At 38.5% G+C, this 23,163-nt stretch overlaps 1 protein-coding gene across 6 annotated transcripts in view; it reads right to left on the reverse strand.

Annotated features, from left to right (window-relative positions):
* Positions 1-6,413: 6,413 nt before the first annotated feature.
* The window catches only part of FBXO25 (F-box protein 25), a 32,040-nt gene continuing 15,290 nt past the window's right edge, over positions 6,414-23,163 (reverse strand). For 4 of the 6 annotated variants that reach the window (XM_080614618.1, XM_080614616.1, XM_080614621.1 and 1 more), the window contains exons 6-11: positions 20,066-20,159; positions 19,167-19,351; positions 16,228-16,410; positions 13,909-14,052; positions 10,350-10,376; positions 6,414-7,607 (exon numbers count right to left, since the gene is read on the reverse strand). In XM_080614618.1, coding sequence (XP_080470744.1) covers positions 7,518-7,607; positions 10,350-10,376; positions 13,909-14,052; positions 16,228-16,410; positions 19,167-19,351; positions 20,066-20,159 — 723 coding nt within the window. In that variant the 3' untranslated portion in view covers positions 6,414-7,517. The remainder of the gene's footprint in view (positions 7,608-10,349; positions 10,377-13,908; positions 14,053-16,227; positions 16,411-19,166; positions 19,352-20,065; positions 20,160-23,163) is intronic. The other 2 variants (XM_080614620.1, XM_080614619.1) reach the window with 1 other exon arrangement.

Here is a 23,163-nt window from a genome sequence, read left to right on the forward strand (position 1 = left end):
TGCATTTTATAGTTTATGGAATACCCTCTAAGGCATAAGTTAGTATTTAGTTTGGTTCTTGGTGCTGACATAAAAGAACAGGAAAAAATCTGCAAACAGCCCTCCAATATTTTGTTCTCAAAGATGGGCTGAGAACTTTTAATTTCCCTCCTGAAGAAACTATTTATACTGTGACCAGTAAAGGTTTTGCCTTGCACATTATACTGTTAAGTGCCTGTTTCTCACCTTGATGATGTGTTTGATGCACAGCAACATTTTTCAGTTTATTTTTAAATTGATATGATAAAGAATATGACCACAAAGCTGAAGCCTGTTATAAAACAAAATTGCATCCAAGTGGGAAATTGAGATACATAAAGTTAGTTTAGCTCCTAGTGCTGAACATTTTGGTGTGCTTTTTAAGTGTGATTTCCTCAGAAATAACCATTCTAAGGATGAACGTTATAAAATTTAATATAATTTATTGTTATGCTTTAATAATGTATTTGTCTGTTGAGAACTCACGGGTGTGAGCTTTCCTTCTCTTATGTCTATAAGCGTGTCTGAATTTTCAGAATGGGGTCTGCTTTCTTTTACCTTCTTTAGATGCTTAACTTCTTATACATTTATGGGTTTAAGCTGTACCCAGCTCCGTTGTGGAATAAGTGTAGAATATGTCCCTTAATATTTGTTTTGAAACTGCATTTCAATCTTTGTGAAATGGTTTAGAAGAAGGTAGCATTAAGACTGTATGATAAGATTGCACAGAATAAAATAGAGTTTATATTGCTTTCTTGTAGCCAATCTGCATGATTGTTGGCGTGGTTTTAACGGGAATTAAAAGCTTTGTGTGGCTGTAACTAGTCACTTCACTTAACTCTAAGCAAAGTTCTTTCTGAGTATTTTTATTTATTAGCATCATTTGCAAAAAAGAAAAGTAGTATTTTCCATATGAATAAAGATTTAGTTTGAACTGAAATGCCTTATTCTTTGGTAATTTTTTTGTCCTGTTTTATTTGTCGTATGAATCTGTTTCCATCTGCATAGATGTTACTTGCATCATTGTAGAATACAGCCAAGGGAGTAATAGCTATGTTTGTCCAAATCATGCTGTCTCAGAAGCTGCAGCATCCTAGACTTAAAGCATCACACACTGCTTTCACAGTGGGAAGAATTCATTGGTTTTGACAAACTACAAATATTTTGTTTAACTGGTATTTATTGGTTTAAACTTTACTCTTATTTTTGTTTCATTTATTGGCTGTTATGAAAGCTTGGGCAGAGCAGCATTCCTTCCCTAAATTTCAACAGCTACATGTAAACTGGAAGACCTGTTGTCTTGCATATGCGGACCCCATAACGAGGTGAGACCTGCATGTCCTGGACTCTGACAAAAGTGAAATGCAGCCCTGTTACCAGTCAAGCGCTATAGAAAGAAGTGTATTGTCTGCTTCTTGCTCTTCCACTCTGGTCTGCTGGCTTTCTTGTTGTCTAAATAGACTTAGCAGGGAACATTTAGGCAAAATGTTCCTTACCAGAGTGTGTGAACTGTATCCCTGGAAGTGTTCAAGGCCAGGTTGGATGGGGCTTTGATCCACCTGGTCTAGTGAAAGGTGTCCCGGCCCATGGCAGGGGGTTGGAACTGGATGAGCTTTAAGGTCCCTTCCAGACCAAACCAGTCTGATTCTTACTGTTTTTCACTTTTTTCCCCCAGCATGCTTGATAGTTGGTTTCTGAAGTACCTGGGAAATGAAACCAGCACTATGAAGTAGAAAAATAATGTCCTAAAAGACTTAAGTTGCTGGTGGTAGTTTGCAAAGGTGTGTATCATTAGATGTCTGTCTGAGTCTCTCAATTTCTTGTAGCATGACTGCTCTGCACCATACAAGACAGGAAATCAGACAGCAAGGCAAAAAATACAGTTTAGAAATTGAAAGGAAAGAGTTGCATTTATTGTAAGTGCAACCAGCATAATAGCAGGAAAAGATGCTGCTTCTATAGTTTCAAAATAATGAGTATGAAAACAATCAGAAAATAGGGGTGTAAATAATAGAAAATGACATGAAATATGTAACAGTAAACAAAAGTGTAAGGAGAAGATGGTTTTTCAGATGATATTTACTAAATCTTAGCACTAGTACTGAATAAAGGAATACCTGCTCTGTAGTTGGGAAGAAAATTTTCCTTCTCTGTCTAGTATTTACTAAAAGATGCAACAAAGCACCTATAATCTTTTCAAGTCCATAATAATGTGGTAAAAGCTTGGCTGGCACTTCAATTTTTATGCTTTTGAGACCCAGATTACACTAGTGAAAGCTTAATAACATTTTGAACTGTGAGTTTGCTATTGGAAAAGAAAAAGCATTACTCACTGCAGAGAAAAATACACAGCTGTATTTTGTAAGACAAGTTTGTCCACTACTGAAACTAATCAGTGATGTTTGGCTTTTTAGTTGCTCTAACCCCTTGTACTGAGAAGACTGAATAGTTGAGTTTAAAGAATTTTTCTGAGAATTGACTGGTTTAATTATTTGAGGTATGTAGTAAACCAGCTCTGATTTAATACAGAACCATTCCTTTAAGTTAGCGATGTCTACTGGGCTACCTTAGCTTTTATCTCTGTCATTGAAACATAGAATCATAGAATGTTTTGGGTTGGAAAGGACCTGATCATCTAGTTTCAACCCCCCTGCCATGGGATGCCTTCCACCAGACCAGGTTGCTCAAAGCTCCATCCGAACTGGCCTTGAACACTGCCAGGGATGAGACATCTACAGCTTCCTTGGGCAACCCATTCCAGTGCCTCACCACCCTCACAGTAGAGAGCTTACATCTAACCTGAACTTCCCCTGTTTAAGTTTAAACCTGTTACCCCTTGTCCTGTCACTACAGTCCCTAATGAATAGTCCATCCCCAGCATCCTTGTAGGCCCCCTTCAGATACTGGAAAGCCGCTCTGAGGTCTCCACGCAGCCTTCTCTTCTCCAGGCTGAACAGCCCCAACTTTCTCAGCCTCTCTTCCTACAGGAGGTGCTCCAGTCCCCTGATCATCCTTGTGGCCCTCCTCTGGACTTGCTCCATATGAAACCCCCAAATGCTGTTGTCTTTGACAACTTGTTTGTCCAGAAGCCTTACGATTCTCCACAAGATCACACTGCAAAATGCTGCTGGTATTGGAGCAGTAGAGAAAACATTGGTGTGTCTGTGCTGGAGAAAGGAAGGGGGAGACTCATGCATCTAGAATCTAAACACTGTACTTGGTATGTTACTATTTTTTTGCTGCTAAAGCGTTCTTATGTGCAAAATAGTTAATATAATTACTCTTTGCATTGGTTTTTGTACTTGTCCCCTATTAACTTTTTCTGGGTCACACAGGCAAACATCCTCTCTGATGTACATAGGGACCTAATCTTTGCTGTTCCTCTCGTGATGGACACCTACTCTGAAGCAGACTTGCCTTCAGTTTAATGCCTGCAAACAGTTTATCTTTTGAACATTTGACAGGACAAACAAAGGAAAACAAAGTCAAGCATCATTTCCCATTAGGAAGTAAACTATTGTGTGATAGGATGGAGCACAAGGTTCTCAGAATCATACTACACACACAGGAATGCTGTACACAGGGTTATGTTGAAAATGAGGGATTTAGTGAAATATACTTGCTTTTCTTTCTTGTTTTCTAAACTCACCTGTCTCCTGAAGCGTCTTCCCCTGTCTGCATGGCATGGCTGTTGCGGTGTGTTGAACCAAGTGCTGTGGTCGAGGTGGACAGCCTGTTGGCAGTTTCAGCCATGATGGAAGATCTGGGCTCCTGACCTGTGCGGTGAGACTCGGCTGCACTGGGGATGGGGGGGAGGTTTCCAAGAGATGTGAAGAATCAGGTGGATGTTCTGGCATGAAGGAATGAAGCACAGTATAAAGAAAAGTTAAGGAGTCCAGAACATCTGAGGGTGTTGGGGAGGGGATGACGGGTGGAATTACTCTCAGTATCTACTATTAGGCTGGGGGTTTAGAGTTTAGAGAATCAGAACTAACACACAGCTAGTCCTCTTTCTTAGTGTTTTTTCGTAGCTACCCTATTCAAGAACAGGATTTTTGGTTGTGATGAGCAACTGGAAAGAATGTCCCCTGTGCACAGGGACAAAATGAAGGGTTTGGATGCTTTTAACGTTGATGTTCTGTAACTCACAGCAAGCACTTCTCCAGATCTATTCCATGTTAATATGCTTACAAGTTAAACTTAATTGATAAGAAATTTAGCAACTTAGGCAAGTGCAGGTGGTAGAAAACTGTGCCTTTAAACATAGGATTAGTAGGTCAGCTTGCAGCAAGAACTTAGGTGATGGTGGGATTAAACTAGTGAAGTTATAGCTGAACTAAACAGCTCCAACCAGTATCCTGCTTCTTCAGAGACTGTACTCTCAGTCACCTCCTCTTCGCTGCGCTCTCACACATTCCTGAGATCTTGGAAAGCCTTCCCCCTTCCCTGAAATCCCTGATAATTCCCCATTAATGTCAGGACATTATTTTTCCCCTTAGGGGAGGAATTACATGCTAGAGGTTGATTTTCTTTGTCTGTTTTATTACCTCTAAGCCTGTAAATCTGGAAATTCAAGCATCACTTAGAAGTTGCCAATTTTGGAATGAGTGAGACCTTATCCTGGATTCCTCTTTTGAGCACTCAGAAGCTGTGCCAAGGGGCCTTGCAGACTTAGCCTCAGCATACATGTGTGAGCCTATTACAGCTAATACTGTAATTTACCAGCCATTTCCAAATATTTGATACTGTTTGCCTTATTTAATGGTGGTATCTTTTTACTGAATTGGCAACCTCTCCTAGAGAGGCACATGCTGGAGTACTTGCACATGGTCATATGCTGCCACACAGCTGGGCAGGTGCTGCCTGCAGTGGGCTGTGATGCTCTGACCCTTTGCTTCTCTCAGGTGAGTACCTGAACATTAAATAGGGACTGAGGACTGGAGAAAATGTAAGTATTCTATGGGAGTGGCACAGGGTGAGCTGAAAGGCCCAAGGAAGAATGGTTCCATGAAAATTATCCCTAGAAGTAGTAATTTCTCATTTTGGTTGGATTGGTGACTTTGACTGGCTGACTGCAACTGCTTTAGGAGAGGGCACATGCCTGCCTCTGCCTGTAACAACCAGCACACAGGAGGCCAGAGTGGACGTTTTACTTTAAGGCATAACCCTTCTCATTGGTTGCAACAAACACTTTGGGTTACATGAGTAAGTGCTGGTGTAAAGAGTTGTCAAATTATGTTCTTTACTACAAGTGAGGCATTAACAAGATTATTGTCCTGAAGAGATCAAAACAATCCATCAACATGACTTGCTTAGGTGACATAAGTAAAATCTATCTTCTTTGCATCCAGTAACTTCAGACCATGTAGTCACTTTTAATCAAGCTCTGGTATTTGCCTAACCTAAGAAATATATTCACTAAATAGTTAAGCAGCTTGTGGAACTACTCCTAAAGCTCGGTTTTGCCCAGTGTTAAAAGCTTGTAACAGTGCTCATGACAGTGTGATTCTGCACTCAAAATCTTTAAGATTAAAAATAAATTGTAAAAGCCCTGCATTGAAATGCTGTTTGGCGTGTGTGCACAGGTTTCTGATGTGGAAGAAAGGTATAAAAACTCATCTTGCTGGCTTTCAGACCTGAGCACCCTGGTGACCACCAAGTTGAACATGAGCCAACCAGTAGGCCCTTGCCACAAATAGTTTAATGGTATCCTGGGCTGCATCAGACGGTAGAGGGAGATGATTCTGACTTTAGAAACTTTCTTTAAAGCTCTCAAAGGTAGCAGGTAGCATCTATATAAATAATACTTACAGGAAGTTTCATTAAGGGTAGCAAAACTGTAACCATATTAAAGGAGTGATTAATGGATGCCAGCCATCACCATCCATTGTCAAGGTTACCTAGGTCATATAGGGTAGCCAGGAAAGCAAGTCTACATGTAAGCCACATCCAGTGGCTACCACAGTGCTTGAGAAAGTAAGGCATGTAGCACTGTTCTGAATGAACAGGAGTAAGAATGAATGTCATTAGTTCCACACCTGATCATTACTGTAGCCGTAGCAGAAAGAAAAAAAAAGTAAAGAACACGTAAAACCCTGTATTGAAAAATCCACCAATGGTAAGGCTGTAGTTTCCTCTCCTGAAGAAATAAATATTTTCCTCCTCTTGCACAGCCTAATAACAGTACAGCTATCCTATTAAAAAAAGTGCTAACTCAGCCAATTGCTACACAACAGTCTCACATGGACTGCCTGTATGCTGCTCATTCCATTCCCAACTACTACAGATCTTACCACATTCAAGTTGATTCATCTCTATGCACAGGAAACTTCTAAGAATAATAGATAAAAATGTGATTTATTACACTGTACAAAACTAGATTCAGACCAAGCAAGTGCAGAATACAGTACATGATTTATTTTTTTCTGTAAATTACATATTATTTGTTAAGTTTCATAGACAAACCCAAAACTTCCCTAATTTTTCCTTTACCTGCCTAGAGTCAAGCAATTAATTTTGTTCTACAGGATAGAATAAAATAGTTTCCTGGAGAATTTAGCATCTGATTAATTTGGCCAAAGGTGCTTCAGCTCAGACTGACACTCAGGATTTCCCAGAACTTGTAAAGAGTTGTCAGGGTGCCTGGTGGTAGTAAAATGTCCTGCCAAGGTACCAGTCTAGAAACAAGCAACTCCATTCTCAATAAATTTCAGTAACATCTTCTTCTTAGAAGATGAATTAATGCAGTTGCATTTGTAGACAATATAAATGAAGGCTGTAGCTACCATAAAAAAAAAAAAAATCACTTTGCAGTACCCCCAGATCTCGAGTTACACAGGGTGTGCTGAGATAGGTTATATGTTTATTAAAGTCCTTAAGAAAAATAAATGCTTTTGTGTAATATATGTACAAAGACTGGCTGATTTCCTTCATTCATAGGTCCAACAACAGATTCAAGCACAGCTATATTTCATTCACTAGCTCACAATGATTAATGCCACCTTGGTAAGTGATATATTAAGAATCCAAGAGAATATTGGCTTATTCTTAATATAGTGCAAATTACATGGAGGTGTTCTGAAAACAGCAGCTTAAAGAAGGACTAACAGAAAACTCCTCCTTTGGTCCCTGTAAAAGTAGCTCAGCTCTTCCACCACATTTTCAAAACTCCCTCACATAATTTTAACTAACTATTAAGGCGCCAAGAGAATGGATTTAAAGTTGAGATTAAAATGATCTTTCTTGGACTTGAAAAGAAGTCCACTGTGGATTTCCTGACAAAGAAATTTATTTAATGTGTCTCCTTCTCCTCAGCTCTTTTCTACCCAAAAGCAATACACCAAATAAACCTATCTGGTAATCTCCCCCCACATCATTTTTTTTTGTTTTAAACTACAATAGAACATTACACTTAAATATATTGCACAAAAAGCATAATGCATCCTGCCTGACTCTTCACAGAAATGGCCACAAACACAGGAGAACAGCTACTGAACATCTCAGAATTTGAAGAGATCAATGAAATGCTGAGGAGATACTGGCATGAGACAGGTGTCTGGATCACTGGCTGTGCAGGGGTGTCCCGTATCCTGCAGAATAAAGGAGAAAACAGTAAATTCTCTTTCCACACCCACAGTTTCCCCCCACCCCCAATTAAAAGAAAAAAAAAGGTAAAAATTCACATATAGGCAGTTGCAACTACTTCCACTAGAAACAAACTGATAGGAACTCACTTTTTTTAAGAATTCACCATATTTGTCTATAACTGTTTTAGACTAAGCTGTTAAGAAAACAGGCTTTTCCAGTTTGACTGTGGTAGTGCTGGGGAGTTTCAGATGTCAGAAGAAAACCCAACCTCTCTCATCCTACCAGAACCAGAATATCTGAGTTAGAGCACTTGGAAAAATCTCTCATATTCTCTATCCATTATTTTTTGATTAAAAACAAAAAAAAGCAGCTGTTTTGTTGAACCTAAATTATCTGTTTAATGAAAATCTGCAATCAACTGCTACTTCAGGGAGAAAATGAGCTCTGTGCTTTCAAAGGGAAGAGTAGCAGACACTTCCTGAAAGAACTCCTGAACAGCATCTTTGAAGTCCCAGTCATGAAAGTTCTGCTTTGCTTGTTCCTCCCACGGCTCCCTGTTTAACTCCTCCCTTTTTCCACCCTGCCAGCACTGCCTTAAAACAGGTGTTTGCATCCAGGCAAGTTGGGAATACAGAAAACAGACAGGATGGAAAGGCTTTGCCATTACAAGTTCACTAAGCCTGCAGTGCTTTCTTTAATATTACAGAAACTTGAACTCAGCACAATTGTCTATTTAAGTCAAATTCTCCATCAAATGAAATGTTAGAAAGGACCCTCTAAAGGAAAGAAATGCTACAGATGTATTAACAGGGTCCTACACAGTTCAGTGGAGAGGTTGAATGGCTGGATCAGCAATGTTGTTAAGGCTCAGGAACTGTCCTTACAGTTCCTTACAATAATCCTTCCTGGGACAGTTCCTGAACCTTACAATAGCCCCCTTTAAAGGGTTTCTCTCCTTTTCCCACCAGTATTGATGAGTTCACCACATGGGGCAAGAAAACTAGACTAAATACATGGTAAGTAGATTGCAGACCACTGCAGTCTTCACTTCTTTCATTTCCATAGGAAATGAAGTTACATGCAATTCAGTTAATAGAAAGAAAGAACCTGTAAGCAAAATTGTTTTCTCACTTGGAAACCTACATAGAGAAAGTGCTGTCAAAGATGCCACATTCCCATCCAAAGTCTTTGCAACACCAAGTACACTAGGTGAAATAAATTCTAAATACTACTCAGCTTTTTAATAGATGTATTATCTGTATTTGGCCATTAAGTCTATACTACATGAAAATATCATGTGGTATCACCTCCTCAGCCTCCCACATTTTAAACGTAATTGCTTTAACATCACCTGAGAACCAATTGTTAAATTCATGACAGAGGTAAAAACAAACAAGGAAACAAGAGAACAAATAGATTAGACCCCAGGTAGAACTGCCTATCTGGGGAAGTTGCAGATCAGAAAGAACAGAAGACTAAGATCAGAAGCGTGAAGGCTAACACCTTCATCTTGAGAAGACCTCTGCAAGGAAGATTCACCATAGCAGGAAACATGCTCAAAGGTGGTTGCTAATGAACTATCATCTTCTCTAACTGCTGCCACATGAATGTCATGTCATTACTTTCCTAGTTTCCAGGGAAAACCACCATTAGAATCAGGATTCTGGAAAAGAAGCTGGGATTTATCTGCTTTTAGTGCTTGCTTATACTCCTAAATATTTTAGACAGAATTTGTAATATGCTATCTGCTTCACTCTGCACATCATCATAAAAACACTTCCGAAAGCTCTGCTCAGTCAGCAATTAGAGGCCAAATAAAAATCTCAGTAAGATCAGTTCTTGGGGGGTTTTACTTACCAAGAACAGCAGTAATTTTATAGTGGGGAAAAAAAAAATTATAATGACTGAAAAGCAGCAGCACAACTTCCCTGTAATTACAAAGGATGTTATTTCCCTTGAAACTACATTTCATAAATAGTGTTCAAATAATATTGATTTTCAGTGCATCTACTTAAAGCTAAAATGGAACTCTTCTAAATTAACAAGAGAATGCACCAGGAGTGTTTACTGGTAAATGTAGTTTGTTTTCCTCCTCAAATGTTATCATAACTGGACATTAAGAAGCTCCCATAACACCTTTGGAGCTATAGTCCTTTGCTGTGTAATCATTTCCAGCATTTCTTCATTCATAAAGCAACATTATAATTGCTTCTCCCCACTCTCCCAAGTCACACGCAGTCTGTCTGGGGACTTGCTTTCCTAAAAGTATGTAGGACTGCAGCATTCCAAATGGAATAAAATCAATTTTAGTACCTTTGCATTAAAGAAAGTTATCTGAGGTTCCTGTTACTCTTTTGAGATTTAAATACTGAATGAAATACATTAGGGAGCACAGAAAGAGTTTTTAAACACTGAGTGCAGATAAACTGACTTCTCAGCAAAATTTGGCTGATGTCACTGATGCTATGCACATATATTAATTGGAAGTTGAATTCTGGTCCCTAGCTTAAATGGCATCAACAGGGAATATGGCAATAATAAAAAACCAAATCTGATGAATAACTGAGATGGGAAGCCAGCATTAACTTATCTAACAGGGAAAAAAAGTATTCCTGCTGCTAAACTGACATGGGGAAAAAAGAATCAAAGCAAAAACAGTATAAACAATTAGAAATGGACACATTATTCATTTTGACATGACAGAACAGTCAGCAATGAAAACAGATGAGACACACAGGAAATACCTTGAGTAACAAAGCAAGGTGGTAGTCCTTTGAGATCGTGAACAAGGAAGCAGGAGGGAGAGCCATAAAGTAAAAGAAGCAGAGTTAAAGTTTACTGAAGCTAATGTTCACACACCATTTAGAAACAGTCTTCTATTCCTGTGGCAAATCACGAGCAGCTGGAGAACCAAAACCAGCACAAGCCCCAGGAAGACTAAAACCAAGTGTGAAGCATTATCACTTATGAAAAACAATCCCACTATTGCACATAAAGCCCAGGATACTGAATGAAGAAAAGGTATTTCAGAGTCTGTGATCACCTCTGGGATAACCGTACTACTGAGTGAATTAAGAAAATAAAAGAACTGCTCACAACTGTAATGCTGCCTAGTGGAACAGAAGAAATATTATACACAAAAAACCATTCACAGAAGCATCAGTCAATAATCAGTCTGCCATCACTTTCACACTACTGAAATTACGTATTTTTCCACAATTTCATTACAGACAAATCCAAGAAGTTACATCTGAAAGACAGTAATACGAAGAGGTTTATATAATCATTCCCTCCTTTAACATGCAAGAGAACAAGATGTTCTATTATATCATTTTATTTCCCCCAGTGAATTTAGGTGTCTCCATATTGTTTTTAGCATTACTATGTTCACAGGTTTTAAACAAATACAGGAATACAAATACAGGAATACAAATGCCACTTCCTGAAAAGCTCTTACAGATTTGTTAAAAGTAACAGTAACATTATTATAGCCAACTGGAATGTGAAAAGTCATTTCTCTACTTCAGCTGTGCGCTAATTCAATTCAGTAGCCACCAGTCCTTTCTTTTTCAAGGCCTTCTTTAAATGGACACAAAATGCAGGACTGAAAGAATTTCTTGTGTGTAGCCCTCTCATATTGCCAGCAATTATATTATCTATTTCACAAACCTATGAGAAGGCTTCTCATCACCAGCTAGGCCTGTGCTTTGTGGCTATTTCAGAAACTCACTGCTTAGAAACTCAACTCTCAGCCTAAGCTTACCTACTAGTTTCTACAACTTATTTGCACCAAGGAAGCTCATTAGCTTAAATAATTTCTCTAAGTAGTCTCATGTTTATTCATCCCTTCTCCATCTCTGAGAATAATCTATGGAGAGCAGTCACATTTCTTATTAGCTAGCTAATTACTTTTAACCTCTGCTAGTCTTCTCCATGTTCTGATCCCTTAAGTGCTTTTTCCTCTGCAGCTATTCCAATGTTTTACTTTGTTCTTGAAGGGTGGGGGGAGAGGGAAGATGCAATACCAAGAAGTGCTCAGCTCTCTGAAGTTCTTCTAAATGCCCTTGAAAGCCAAAGTTGCAGTTTCTGAAGTGTGCCATTAAAAGAAGAAACTGGTTTTTTACATATCACAAACTACCTGAAGAACCCAGTGCTTCTGTTCTTTTAAAGATTCAAACACTTGCTACTTTTCCCTGTAAAGTAACTGATTTCTTTTTTAAAGTTAGGTTTTTTTGGTTTTTTTTTTTTGGTTGTTTTTTTTTTTTGGTTTGCTTCACACCAAGGGAATTAGACAGAGTAGAATCTTCAGTTGAGAACAACAATCTGTACATTATAAATATAATTATATATCAACCACTCATATGTATTTAATAATCTATCTAATCAAGTATGACACTGAAACTGCGCAACCTCTATGGTCAAACCATTCCTTTGCTCAGCTGTTCTCATGGCAGGCTCTTAGATTCCTCTGAAGTAGTCTTCTCCAGTCTCTGCTCACAGAACAAGTCCTCAAGCCTCCCTGGTTACTTGGCCCTCACCTGAACATCATCCAGTTTATCAGTATGTCTTCTGTACCGGGAACCCCTAGTCAGATGCAGTATCCCAAGTGCAGTCTAATTTACAGTGCTACGTGAAAAGGGATAATAACTTTTCTCAACCTGCTGCCTGTGCTCTTGTTAAGACAGCCAATCCTAAAAACCTGCTACATAATTTTAATACAGAAGCACATAATCTATAACCACACCATCACTTTAAGACCTGTCCAAATCTCCAGGATGAGGCAGTCAGCACTGGAATGGTGATCTAGTAGGTATTGCTCACCAATCCAAACAAAGTACCTTCAGAACATACTGTGTTGTGTTTCACTAAAAATATAAAAACACAAAATGAGTGCTATTATTCCAGTAGTAGATTGGAGTAGTCAAGGTAATGAGACATCTGCCTGTACAGATTCACTGCCTCTTACTGGCACACGCCACCTCCAAAATGAAACATTTAATGCCAAATGCATTTTAGTCATTCCTAACAGGAAAGTGCTATGCTTTCAATTATACCAAAATTAGAAGAGAGAAATTTACTCTAGAAAGCATTATCCCTTTACACAGCAAAGCTAGATGAGCCAAACAAATCTGATACCAGAAATCCTCACCTGCATCCATGCTCTGTGCTACTTTCTCCATTTTCAAAGAGAAAATTTACATATTGAGCAACACGTTAAAGACTTATTTCATTGTCATCAATAGTTCTTAGTCATCCTTGACACAGGTTTTTCAGCAAATGCCCAGGCCTTTCACAGAAGAAGCCAATTCTGACTACCTACCTTCCTACTATTAATTTCGCAAAACATATTAGTACCTGGAAGAGCTCCTATGATGTCAAGAACACTCAATTTAAAGATAACATCATTCAGTAACACGCTGCTTGTATGAAAGCCAGCTCATCCTGTTAAAAAAGCCTAGGGGTTTCTTCTACAGGAAAAGAAAAAAAAAAAAAAGCCCCACACTCACATGGCAACTCCTCCTAAAAGTCACAGAAAGACAACACTAGAACAACTCATTTCTGTCAATTAAAATAGAAGTTTTCTCAAACATTTATTTCTCTTTGCTGTCCACTTAGCACTAAGAGATCTCGTCTTTCAGCTGTAAAATTAAAGAAGTCTCACTAACTAGAAGGCTAGATTATGGTGTAACACAAAGCGAAAGCAGGACTATGTGTTCACACACAGCTAAACTTGAAAATGCCCTACAGAAATTAAAATCATCCCATAAGACAGAACATGCTGCATGGTAAACATCAAAATCACTGCATTTTGAATGGAGTTTCAAACATTCCTTCAAGCTTCATAAGGGATAGAAACAAGACTACAGAAATAGTTTTACATCAATATGCTAGAAGTAGCATAGTAATAAATTCTCATTAGAGACACATGGATTGCAATGCCATCATTAGAAAACAGATGTCATAAAATTGCTAACTTCATACAAGTTCTTAACAGCTTTGCCTGAGGTTAAACAGATACAAGAAGACACAGAGCGCAACTCTTTCCACATGTCACTTTTCCTTGCAATTCTAAGTACTGAGGTTATCAGATACCAAGAGATAAGAATGCTAGATAAAGAACAACTTTGGAATTTAATACTGATTTTATATGGAAGTTTTATATATTATTTAGAAGTTAGATATTAGTTGTCTGATCACATTTCACATGAGAAAGCCGACAAGATGATCTTACTAATTCTCCTTTCGGATGATTACCAGTAGCTGTTTGAACTTATTTCTGACTATCTATTTCAAAGCTCTTACCTTCCAAAACAGAATACTACAGTGGCGGCAGAAATGCAAGGTGTCCCCATACTGTTCCTTTGTTGGGTAATATTTCTGTAGTGCGAAGTACATCAGCTTCCAGTCAATGTGACCTTCCTTTGATGGAATCAAATGCCTACAAAACTAGACATAAAATTAATATATTTTTTAAATCATTAAAAAAAATTGTAAAATCAGGTAAAACTCTTTGAAAAAAGGTGGTTAAACAGGAGTTTTGTAACTAGAATTCTTTGAAGTCAGTGATCTGACATCACACATCTGCAAAGCAGTGAAAGATACCTAGCCACAAAAAAAAAAAAAAAAAGTAAACCACTAAAAATAGGAGGGTTCATATTTGCCAAGAAAAACGTACACCATACACAATTGATCAACTCCACTGTCTTGAAATGATTCTAATTATAGTCAAGAACCAAATAACAAAAACAATATTTAGAGCTGGTAAGTAATTAATTTTATATTAAAAAAAAAAGTCAGGAGTGAGATTTAAAAAAATGACTGTGCATTACAAACAGTGGGTTTCTGTCAAGACAGTAACCAGGGATTTAAATAACGCTTTTTCTTTCATATTAAATAAATGATTATTTTTCATATTTATTTATGATCTTTCTAGGAAGATAACAGTGATACATGTACTTCGAGGACATAATCTACATGTAAAGATGCATAATTGAGCTATTTCCTCCCAGCTTAATACACAACCAAGGTTTACTAAGTATGTATTTGTAAAGGCTTCTGTTCCACTTGCAGTGGATTAATACTCATACATTAAAGGCTTTCTTTTTTCAGAAGACAACTCCTAGATGGGCATAATAGCATTGCCCTTCTGACTTCAGATACACTTTGTTTCATAATAGCTTCCTTCTGTAGAGTCCTCTTTTTTTTCCCCCAGAAAAAGTGCTCTTCAGCTATTAAGTATGGTTTTGTGGTTGTTACAATAGTTCAACAATATACTGCAGAGGACAGGAAGAACAACCTACCATGATTCTGTAGCTTATTAAGGTAGGACACTTTTACACAGAAAAAGCAGAATTTTATATTGGAAAATAAATTAAATCATTAGATGCCCATCATTAATAACCTAATGAGAAATGGAATATGGATATTTACAAATACATTGAAAACACCACGTACAAGTGCCCTTTATAAGGCACAAGGTTAGCTGCTTCTACTGAAATGCTTAAATTATCTTTTCCCCAGCATTACCAGAGTATACCAGCTACCTCTCCACCAGTTTTGTCACTGTTCAAAAAGCTTACCTCATCTAGCCTCAAAATCTACTCAAGTGCTACATTAAACTTAAACTTCTTATAACTTCACCTTGCATTCTTCTGAGCTGCTTCTGAAGGAAAGATTTTCAGTTTGCCTTTGTCTGTCTATATTCTCCATGAAGTTCATTCCAAAGCCTGTCATCTAACCAAATTCTTATTTGGGTCAACTGCACATTAGGTTAATTGATACTCACTTCCATCTTTCCTGTTACAGTAATACTTAAGCTGGTGGCCACTGAACAAACGGTACCATTTTAACCTGTCAGATTTAAGAATGTATATCTTCACTTCCTCCTGTCTGGAATGTCCTTGGTTTTTGAAGTTCTTCCTCCAGCTCTGATGAGGAAGAACTGATGATTAACTCATCAGTTACCTCAACCAACGTAAAACAGCTCAGATAGAAATGTTACGCTGGAAAGAACAAACACAACAACTGCAGTTGTCTCTAAACTATGTTGTGGTCTGATTTTGCCCCAGCATATATTACCATCAGAAAATGGTTTTGGAGGCATTCCTAGATTACTTCAATGCTTTTTTTTTTTTTTGAAGAAGTGTCAGAAAAGTACCATTTTCCCTTTTGCCCTTAATTTCAAAATCTCAAGTGTCTGTTCTATTCTTTTATGCAAAAATACAATGTTGGCTTGACCAGACTGTTGTGTAGTCTAAAAGTTTGAGCTAGTCTGTCTGCCTACCTTGGTTAGTAAAACAAGTTCTACTTTAGGTACTAAAAGAAGAAACACCTTAGAGATAATCCTCTACTGCACCTGTTGGGGACTGTGTGGTTTAAAACAAAACATCTTACAGTAGACAATCTTTTAAATAATGTAAAGAAAGAGCCCAAAAGTTATCCTCACCTCACAGACATGCTGAATATCATTTTCAGTAAGAAACAAGCCCCCAAACCAGAACATTTTCACCATTACTGCACACCGTTACATTTTTATCTCAAAAAAGTGCAAGTTCACACTTCATAGTATACTATATTGCAAAGGTAAGGGCCACATTCATGCATTTTGATAGAGTTTATTACCTGCTTTTCTGCAAAGTGGTACTGGCAGAGTTTTTTCCATAAGTGTCTGTCTTCACTGAGCATGTATAAAGTTGGGGTCACTTGACCCAGAGTAATAATGTCCCAGCCATCAGAGAGCCTGTGTAAGATGTTTCTCAGTGTATGAAGAGGGAGATCAATAAGCGTAAGACCATTGTTGACTTGCTGGAAGTAAGAAGACTTTTCATTACAAAAACTTCAGTGTAAGGTATAAATAAGATCCTCCCTGTAGAGGTATCTCAGGTCTTACTTCAGTTAGCACAAAACCACTGAGTGATATCTATGGTTAATTCTCTGATACTTTATCACTTGGCTACCATTATTCTCTAACTGCTGTTGCTGAAAACTTGTATGATTCAAGGTACAGAAGGAGCTACAGGCTGCAGTATCTTATATCTTATAGCTTTTCTACTGTTAAAATAGACATATAATAAATTATTACGTTTCAAATAATTTTAAAACATTTCTCAAAATAATTCAAGAGTATAAGGTCTTGAAAACTATGATATATTCAATTTGACTCTTGAGAAGTATGCTAAAACCCTAACTATAAAGGTATGCACCAATCATTTATAATTTGTAGGCTAACTACAGTTTCTCAATTTTTATTATGAAACAGAGCAAATGCCAGTTTGCCTTAAGACTAGAGAATTTAGTACAAAGCAACCTGGTCTACTGGAAGAAGTTCCTGCTCATGGCAGGGGGTGGGGTGGGGGTGGGGGGTGTGGAACTAGATGATCTTTAAGGTCCTTTCCACCCCAAACCATTCTAGGATTCTATATAGGGCTGAAGAACAGAAATACAGAATGAAAACATTATGAAAGTCACATGCAGAGAAGTCTGGAGATAGCTGCCCACATACATAAATGCAGAATTCTGAGGTGGGGGTGGGGGGTGATAGATCAGAGATCTGAGAAACTGTTTTCATTGGGAGTGAAACTCTGCTGAACTTTCTCTTTAAGGGTGTAACCTACAGCACAACTCCTGCATGACTGAATCTGGAGCCTACACTGCCAGGGGGCACAAAGCCCAGCAGGGCAGGAGGCAGTGTGGGCAGCTGCCAGCCCCACCCAGCAGAGCTGCCCCATCATTAGGCACTGGCAGCTCAGCAACCATACTCCAGCAGGCTCTCACTTCCATCAGTTTATTTCACAACTATTCATCTCACTTATAGACTAGACTTTCCATTGTGTCACTTATCTGTTATACACATCTCTGGGACTGTCGTTCTGTTCAGGAATATGTGAGTATTACAGATGCAAGATTTCTCATTGGTTATTTCAACCAATGTAAAAAAGCTCAGATGGAAGTGTCATGCTGAAAAGAAACAAACACAGCAACTGCAGTGTCTCAAAACTGTCTATGCAGTCATTGCTTGGCATATGAAAACTGCTGAGATTGGGTTCCCTATTTCTCCTTTCTATTCCAAAATCAGTTGTCTTATTCAGATACCTGGAATGCACAAGGGCAATTTCAAAATTTCATAGCTGAAAGAAAACGGACCAAACAGGTTTATGACTTTACTGTGAGCAGTATCATGCACCATTTCTTCCTCCAGGAGCAACCCAGACAGATTAAAAAGAATGCCTGCTTATTATCAGAAGTTTCCAATAAAAAAAGCTGGAACAGCACATACCACATGCATTGAACAGCACATGATCAGACTCCAGATGCTGAAGTCATTATTCCATTTTTACAAAAAGCAATTGTGCTAATGAATAAAGCTGTTAAATTTCCCCTTGAATATTTTATTTCTGATTTTTTCATTCCCCTGTAACACTGAAGTTTAACCATGCCAAGTGCAAGGTCCTACACCTGGGTCGGAGCAGTCCCAGGCACAGCTACAGGCTGGGCAGAGAAGAGATTCAGAGCAGCCCTGCAGAGAAGGACTTGGGGTGTTGGTCAATGAGAAAATGAACATGAGCCAGCTGCAGTGTGTGCTTATAGCCCAGAAAGCCAACCGTATCCTGGGTTGCATCAAAAGGAGCATGACCAGCAGGTTGAAGGAGGTGATCCTGCCCCTCTACTCTGCTCTCGTGAGACCTCACTTGGAGTATTGTGTGCAGCTCTGGTGTTCTCAACATAAAAAGGACATGGAAGTGTTGGAACAAGTCCAGAGGAGGGCCACGAGGATGATCAGGGGAGTGGAGCACCTCCAGTATGAAGACAGGCTGAGAAAGTTGGGGCTGTTCAGCCTGGAGAAGAGAAGGCTGTGTGGAGACCTCATAGCAGCCTTCCAGTATCTGAAGGGGGCCTACAAGGATGCTGGGTAGGGACTCTTCATTAGGGACTGGAGTAACAGGACAAGGGGTAACGGGTTCAAACTTAAACAGGTGAAATTTAGATTGGATAAAAGGAGGAAGTTCTTTACTGTGAGGGTGGTGAGGCACTGGAATGGGTTGGCCAGGAAGGTTGTGAATGCTCCATCCCTGGCGGTGTTCAAGGCCAGGTTGGATGAGGCCTTGGCTGACATGGTTTAGTGTGAGGTGTCCCTGCCCATGGCAGGGAGGTTGGAACTAAATGATCTTCAGGTCCTTTCCAAACCTAACTATTCTATGAATCTATTACTTTTTTTTTTTTTTTTAGTTGTACAACATTTCCTTTGGAATTAAAAATCTGTATTTTTTCTCTATATTTTCTCTACTAAGAAGTAGTAAACCATAGACAATCATTTTGAAATTCATTTGGGTGAAAAAAACCAATGACATCTATACCACAAACCAGCACTATAGCAGCAGCTCTCATTAGAAGAGAGCTATTAAAACATTAAAAAATGAAGTTGATTACACTTCAATAAGTCCATATTACTTCTGTAAAACCAAATAAAACAAGTGAAACTTTGATTTATGATTTGTGAGTGAACACTGTTCAATATAATTCCCCCCCTCCAATTACTTTTTTGGCAGGATTTAATAACATACCTTGTTCATCTGAAGGTTTTTTAGTTGTTGTTGCCACAGAAGGATAGTTTCTAATCGGCAAATCCAAATATTGATGTTCCCTATCAACACGGATTTTCCTACTCCTCTAATCAGTATACAGAGAGTAGAACTCAGATCCTGTAGAAGATCTTTGATTAATCGTGGATTATATTGGTCTTCCATGACTGGAAAATGAAACAAAACAATACAATTTTGGTTAACTGAGTTAACCCAGCTAATATAGTTAGCTTAAGTTTAATCAACACTTTTTTTTTTTAAGAGGAAATCATTACAACTCAGCTGTTGTACAAACAGCTGCCCTAACTCCAACCATGACATTCATTAGTGCTGTTCCAATAATTAACATTTCATGTTACACATTTAATAAACTTAATGCTAAACAAGTACTTACAAACCTGATTTCATCTGTTCAAAGTCGATAGTTATTACATCTCCATTTAGTGTGGTTATCAGAAATTTTTCAATATTACGCAATAGCTGAGTTTTTTTAAACAACCAATAAAGAAAAGCAGTTATGTACTTTAAATCTCAGTGCATCATGCAAACTGAAAAAAACCCATGTTATCTAATTTAAAAACTTTCACATTTAATAAAGAGTATAATTTAATTGCAACTAATAGTTTCTGAAGAGAATCTAACTGTCATTTAACAGCAACAATCTGTTTTAACAGACATGATTTAATAATCAGGAAAGAACAACTTAATGCAACTGAGGGATGGGAGACTGAAACCTTTCACTACATAAATATTGCTATTTCTTTGTCTTACAATGTGAAAATAGTAATAAAGAGGGGAAAAAAAAAAAAAAAAAAAAGAACTGATAGCTTAGTCACAGTGATTAAATCTGAATAACCAGATAACAAAACTTTAGGTCTTACCCTTCCGCACAATTTTGTCCAAAATGTTAAAGTAGTTCTTCTGTGCTGCACCACTCAGCGAAGTTAACTGGGATTTTGCAATTAACTGCAAAAGCTAGGACAAAGAATTAAGTCAGAAGAATGACAGAAGTAAAGGAGGTCTTCAAAACACACTTTCAGTATGTACATTCACCTACAACAGCTTGGAGCACTGCAACCCTATTTTGTGAAAACATGACTACAGAGTTCAGAAAACAAAGTAAGAAAAACATGGAAAGTTTTAGGCATTCCCACTGGCAGCCCATTTAGAACTCATGAAGAGATATACATTTTCAAAATGTTCAAATACAAATACTACTGTTTATGTCTGTGATGCAGCGCCACACGTATGGTCCTTATAAGCTGTAATGAAACAATGGAGGGATTTCTTTCTGGAGGCTCACAATAAAAATGTGTTCTTTGATGTGGCTGGATCCTGAACCCCTGTCCTGGGTTAAGCAGTAGCAGTCATTTTTCTCCTTCTTAGTAGCTGGTGCAGTGCTGTGGTTTTGACATTCAGGCTGGGAACAACACTGGTAACACTGACGTTTTTAGTTGTTGCTCAGTAATATTTACTCTGACCAAGGACTTTCTGAGTCTCATGCTCTGCCAGGGAGGAGGGGAAGCCAGGAGGAAGCAGAGACAGGACATCTGACCCAAACTAGCCAAAGAGGTATTCTATACCACAGCACATCATGCCCAGGATGTAAACTGGGGGCAGTTACCTGGAAGGGCTAGATCACTGCCCGGGTCAGGCTGGGTATCAGTCAGCGGGTGGTGAGCGCTTGCATTCTCTTCCCTTGTTATTTCCCTTATCATTATTATTATTGGTGGCAGCAGCAGTGATTTGTGTTATACCTTAGTTATTGGACTGTTCTTATCTCAACCTGTGAGAGTTACGCTCTTTCGATTCTCCTCCCCATCCCTCCGGGAGCAGGGGGAGGAAGGAAGGGAGTGAGAGAGCGGCTGCATGGTTCTGGGTTGCTGGGTGGGCTTAAACCATGACAACCCCCTGACAGATTGGGTCACGAGGAGCATCACTCTGAACAGATACCAACTACCAGACTTCAACTTCAGAGTAAAACTATCACACTGGCCAAACTGAGGTGTGATGGACTTAGTGCACTATGTTTTGCTAATGGAGAGGTAAAACTGTATTTTACCTAAACTGGGGAAAAAAAAAAAAAAAATCTGTATTACTCTCACATTCAGGTCGCTGGTAGAAGAAACCACAGTAATCTAATAACGAGCAGTATACGTACTGAATTTGTAACCTTCCCTTAATTATATAATAAGGATCTCCTATTTGTCCACACATTTCTTTCTGAAACCACTGTGACCAGAAGAACAGTGAGAGCAGTGGGAATGGTCTAGGGGCAAGTAACCAGAATAGCTTAAGTTCTTGCTGCACATGAATCATAGGACTTATAGGCTGGTTTGGGTTGGAAACATTATCTAGTTCCAACTCCTCTGCCATGGGCAGGGACACCTTCCACTAGGCCAGGTTGCTCAAAGCCCAATCCAAGCTGGCCTTGAACACTGCCAGGGATGGGGCAGCCACAACTTTCAAGCTATGTCTACTAGAGGCAGCCCTTGCTCCATTCAGACATCTTTGCTTTCTACATTTTAGATTCAGTTTTTCAGCTGATAAGGACTATTTAGAAGTGTGGCACTAAGCTTTACAATTGCTATTCATAACACAGAGTTCAGAACAAGTGTTCTTAATACATCAGAAAATGAAAGCTGAGAGCAGAAAATAGCATCCCCTACAGAGTGCTCAAAACACTAACCTGCAGATCTGTGTTGTGTAGCATCAACTACTGGCACAGAGGTAGACAAGGACAAAGCCTGCCAAAAATTATTTTGTATCTTCATTTCTAAAACATTGCTTTGACAGTACACTCAACATTAATTTTCCTTTGGAAGAAGAGAGAATACACCTGTTCTCTCCCTGATTTAATAACGCTCCTTCTGGCTTCTCTGTGTGATCCCTGACAAAGCGTTATGTGCTATGAAATGAGGGAATAATTCTCCTGATGTGTTTAAATACAAGCAATCCATTTATAAAGTTTTTGAGACTAGCTATCAGGACCTTTATCTTGGCATTTTCAAAGCCTTTTAGTTTGATTAATAATTTGGAGCACACACAGAGGTCTCTGGCAGTTTGCCAGTTCAAGCAAGTACGTACATTTCTCTTGATTAATTTAAAAAAATTCAGTTATGTGACTCAGACTAAAGTTCAAATCAAAGAAACAAATTCCACCTGGCTCATTTTAATGAAGAGTACCTTTTCAGTGAAGGTTAATATGGTAGGATTAAGACAATTTTAGCAAGTGCACAGTACAAGCATACGACATGAGTTCAGTCTTACCGTACATAGCCACGGCTTATGTTGTCTACTAGAGAGTTTAACTTTGATTGGATCAACTGTTTATTCAAATGGCAACATCTTTTAAAAAGACCATCCATATGAAACTTAACGTATCAGGCATAAGAAATGATCACTCTATCTAGTGTGAGGCATCCCTGCCCACAGCAGGGTGGTTGGAACTAGATGATCTCCTTTCCAACCCTAACCATTCTATGATTCTGTACTGCAGCACAAACAAGTATAGGAAAACAGCTGATCCCACCTCCTTCCCCCACATCGCACCCTAAAAGGGTACTGGACAGACGTCTGTTTAACTTTTAGTAATGATTTAATAATAGTTAGAGAATCAAAATGGATCATCTCTGTGGTCTGGGATCAAACAAATGCTATCCAGTACAGCTTGATATTTAAAAGAAGCCTTCTTGATTTATATCCTGCTATCTTAACTGAAACAAGCAGAATGCACATAGAAGTAATCATCGTGTTCATGTATAACTAAGAATAACTCTCAGAGGAAAAGCAATAGTAACTGCTGCAGTGCATTAAATGAGATCTACAGAAAACATCACCACCGCTGAAAACTTCAGTGAAGTAATGAGAACTTGTGTAGAGCAGACGGGCATGGGATAACCCACTTCTCAGTTGCAGACTGGCTTAAAACCTGATAGAGCAGACTAAGTATCCATTTTATAAATCTGTTGCAACTTCA

This window comes from Psittacula echo (genome assembly GCF_963264785.1).
Source record: "Psittacula echo genome assembly, chromosome: 4".
Taxonomy (NCBI): domain Eukaryota; kingdom Metazoa; phylum Chordata; class Aves; order Psittaciformes; family Psittacidae; genus Psittacula; species Psittacula echo.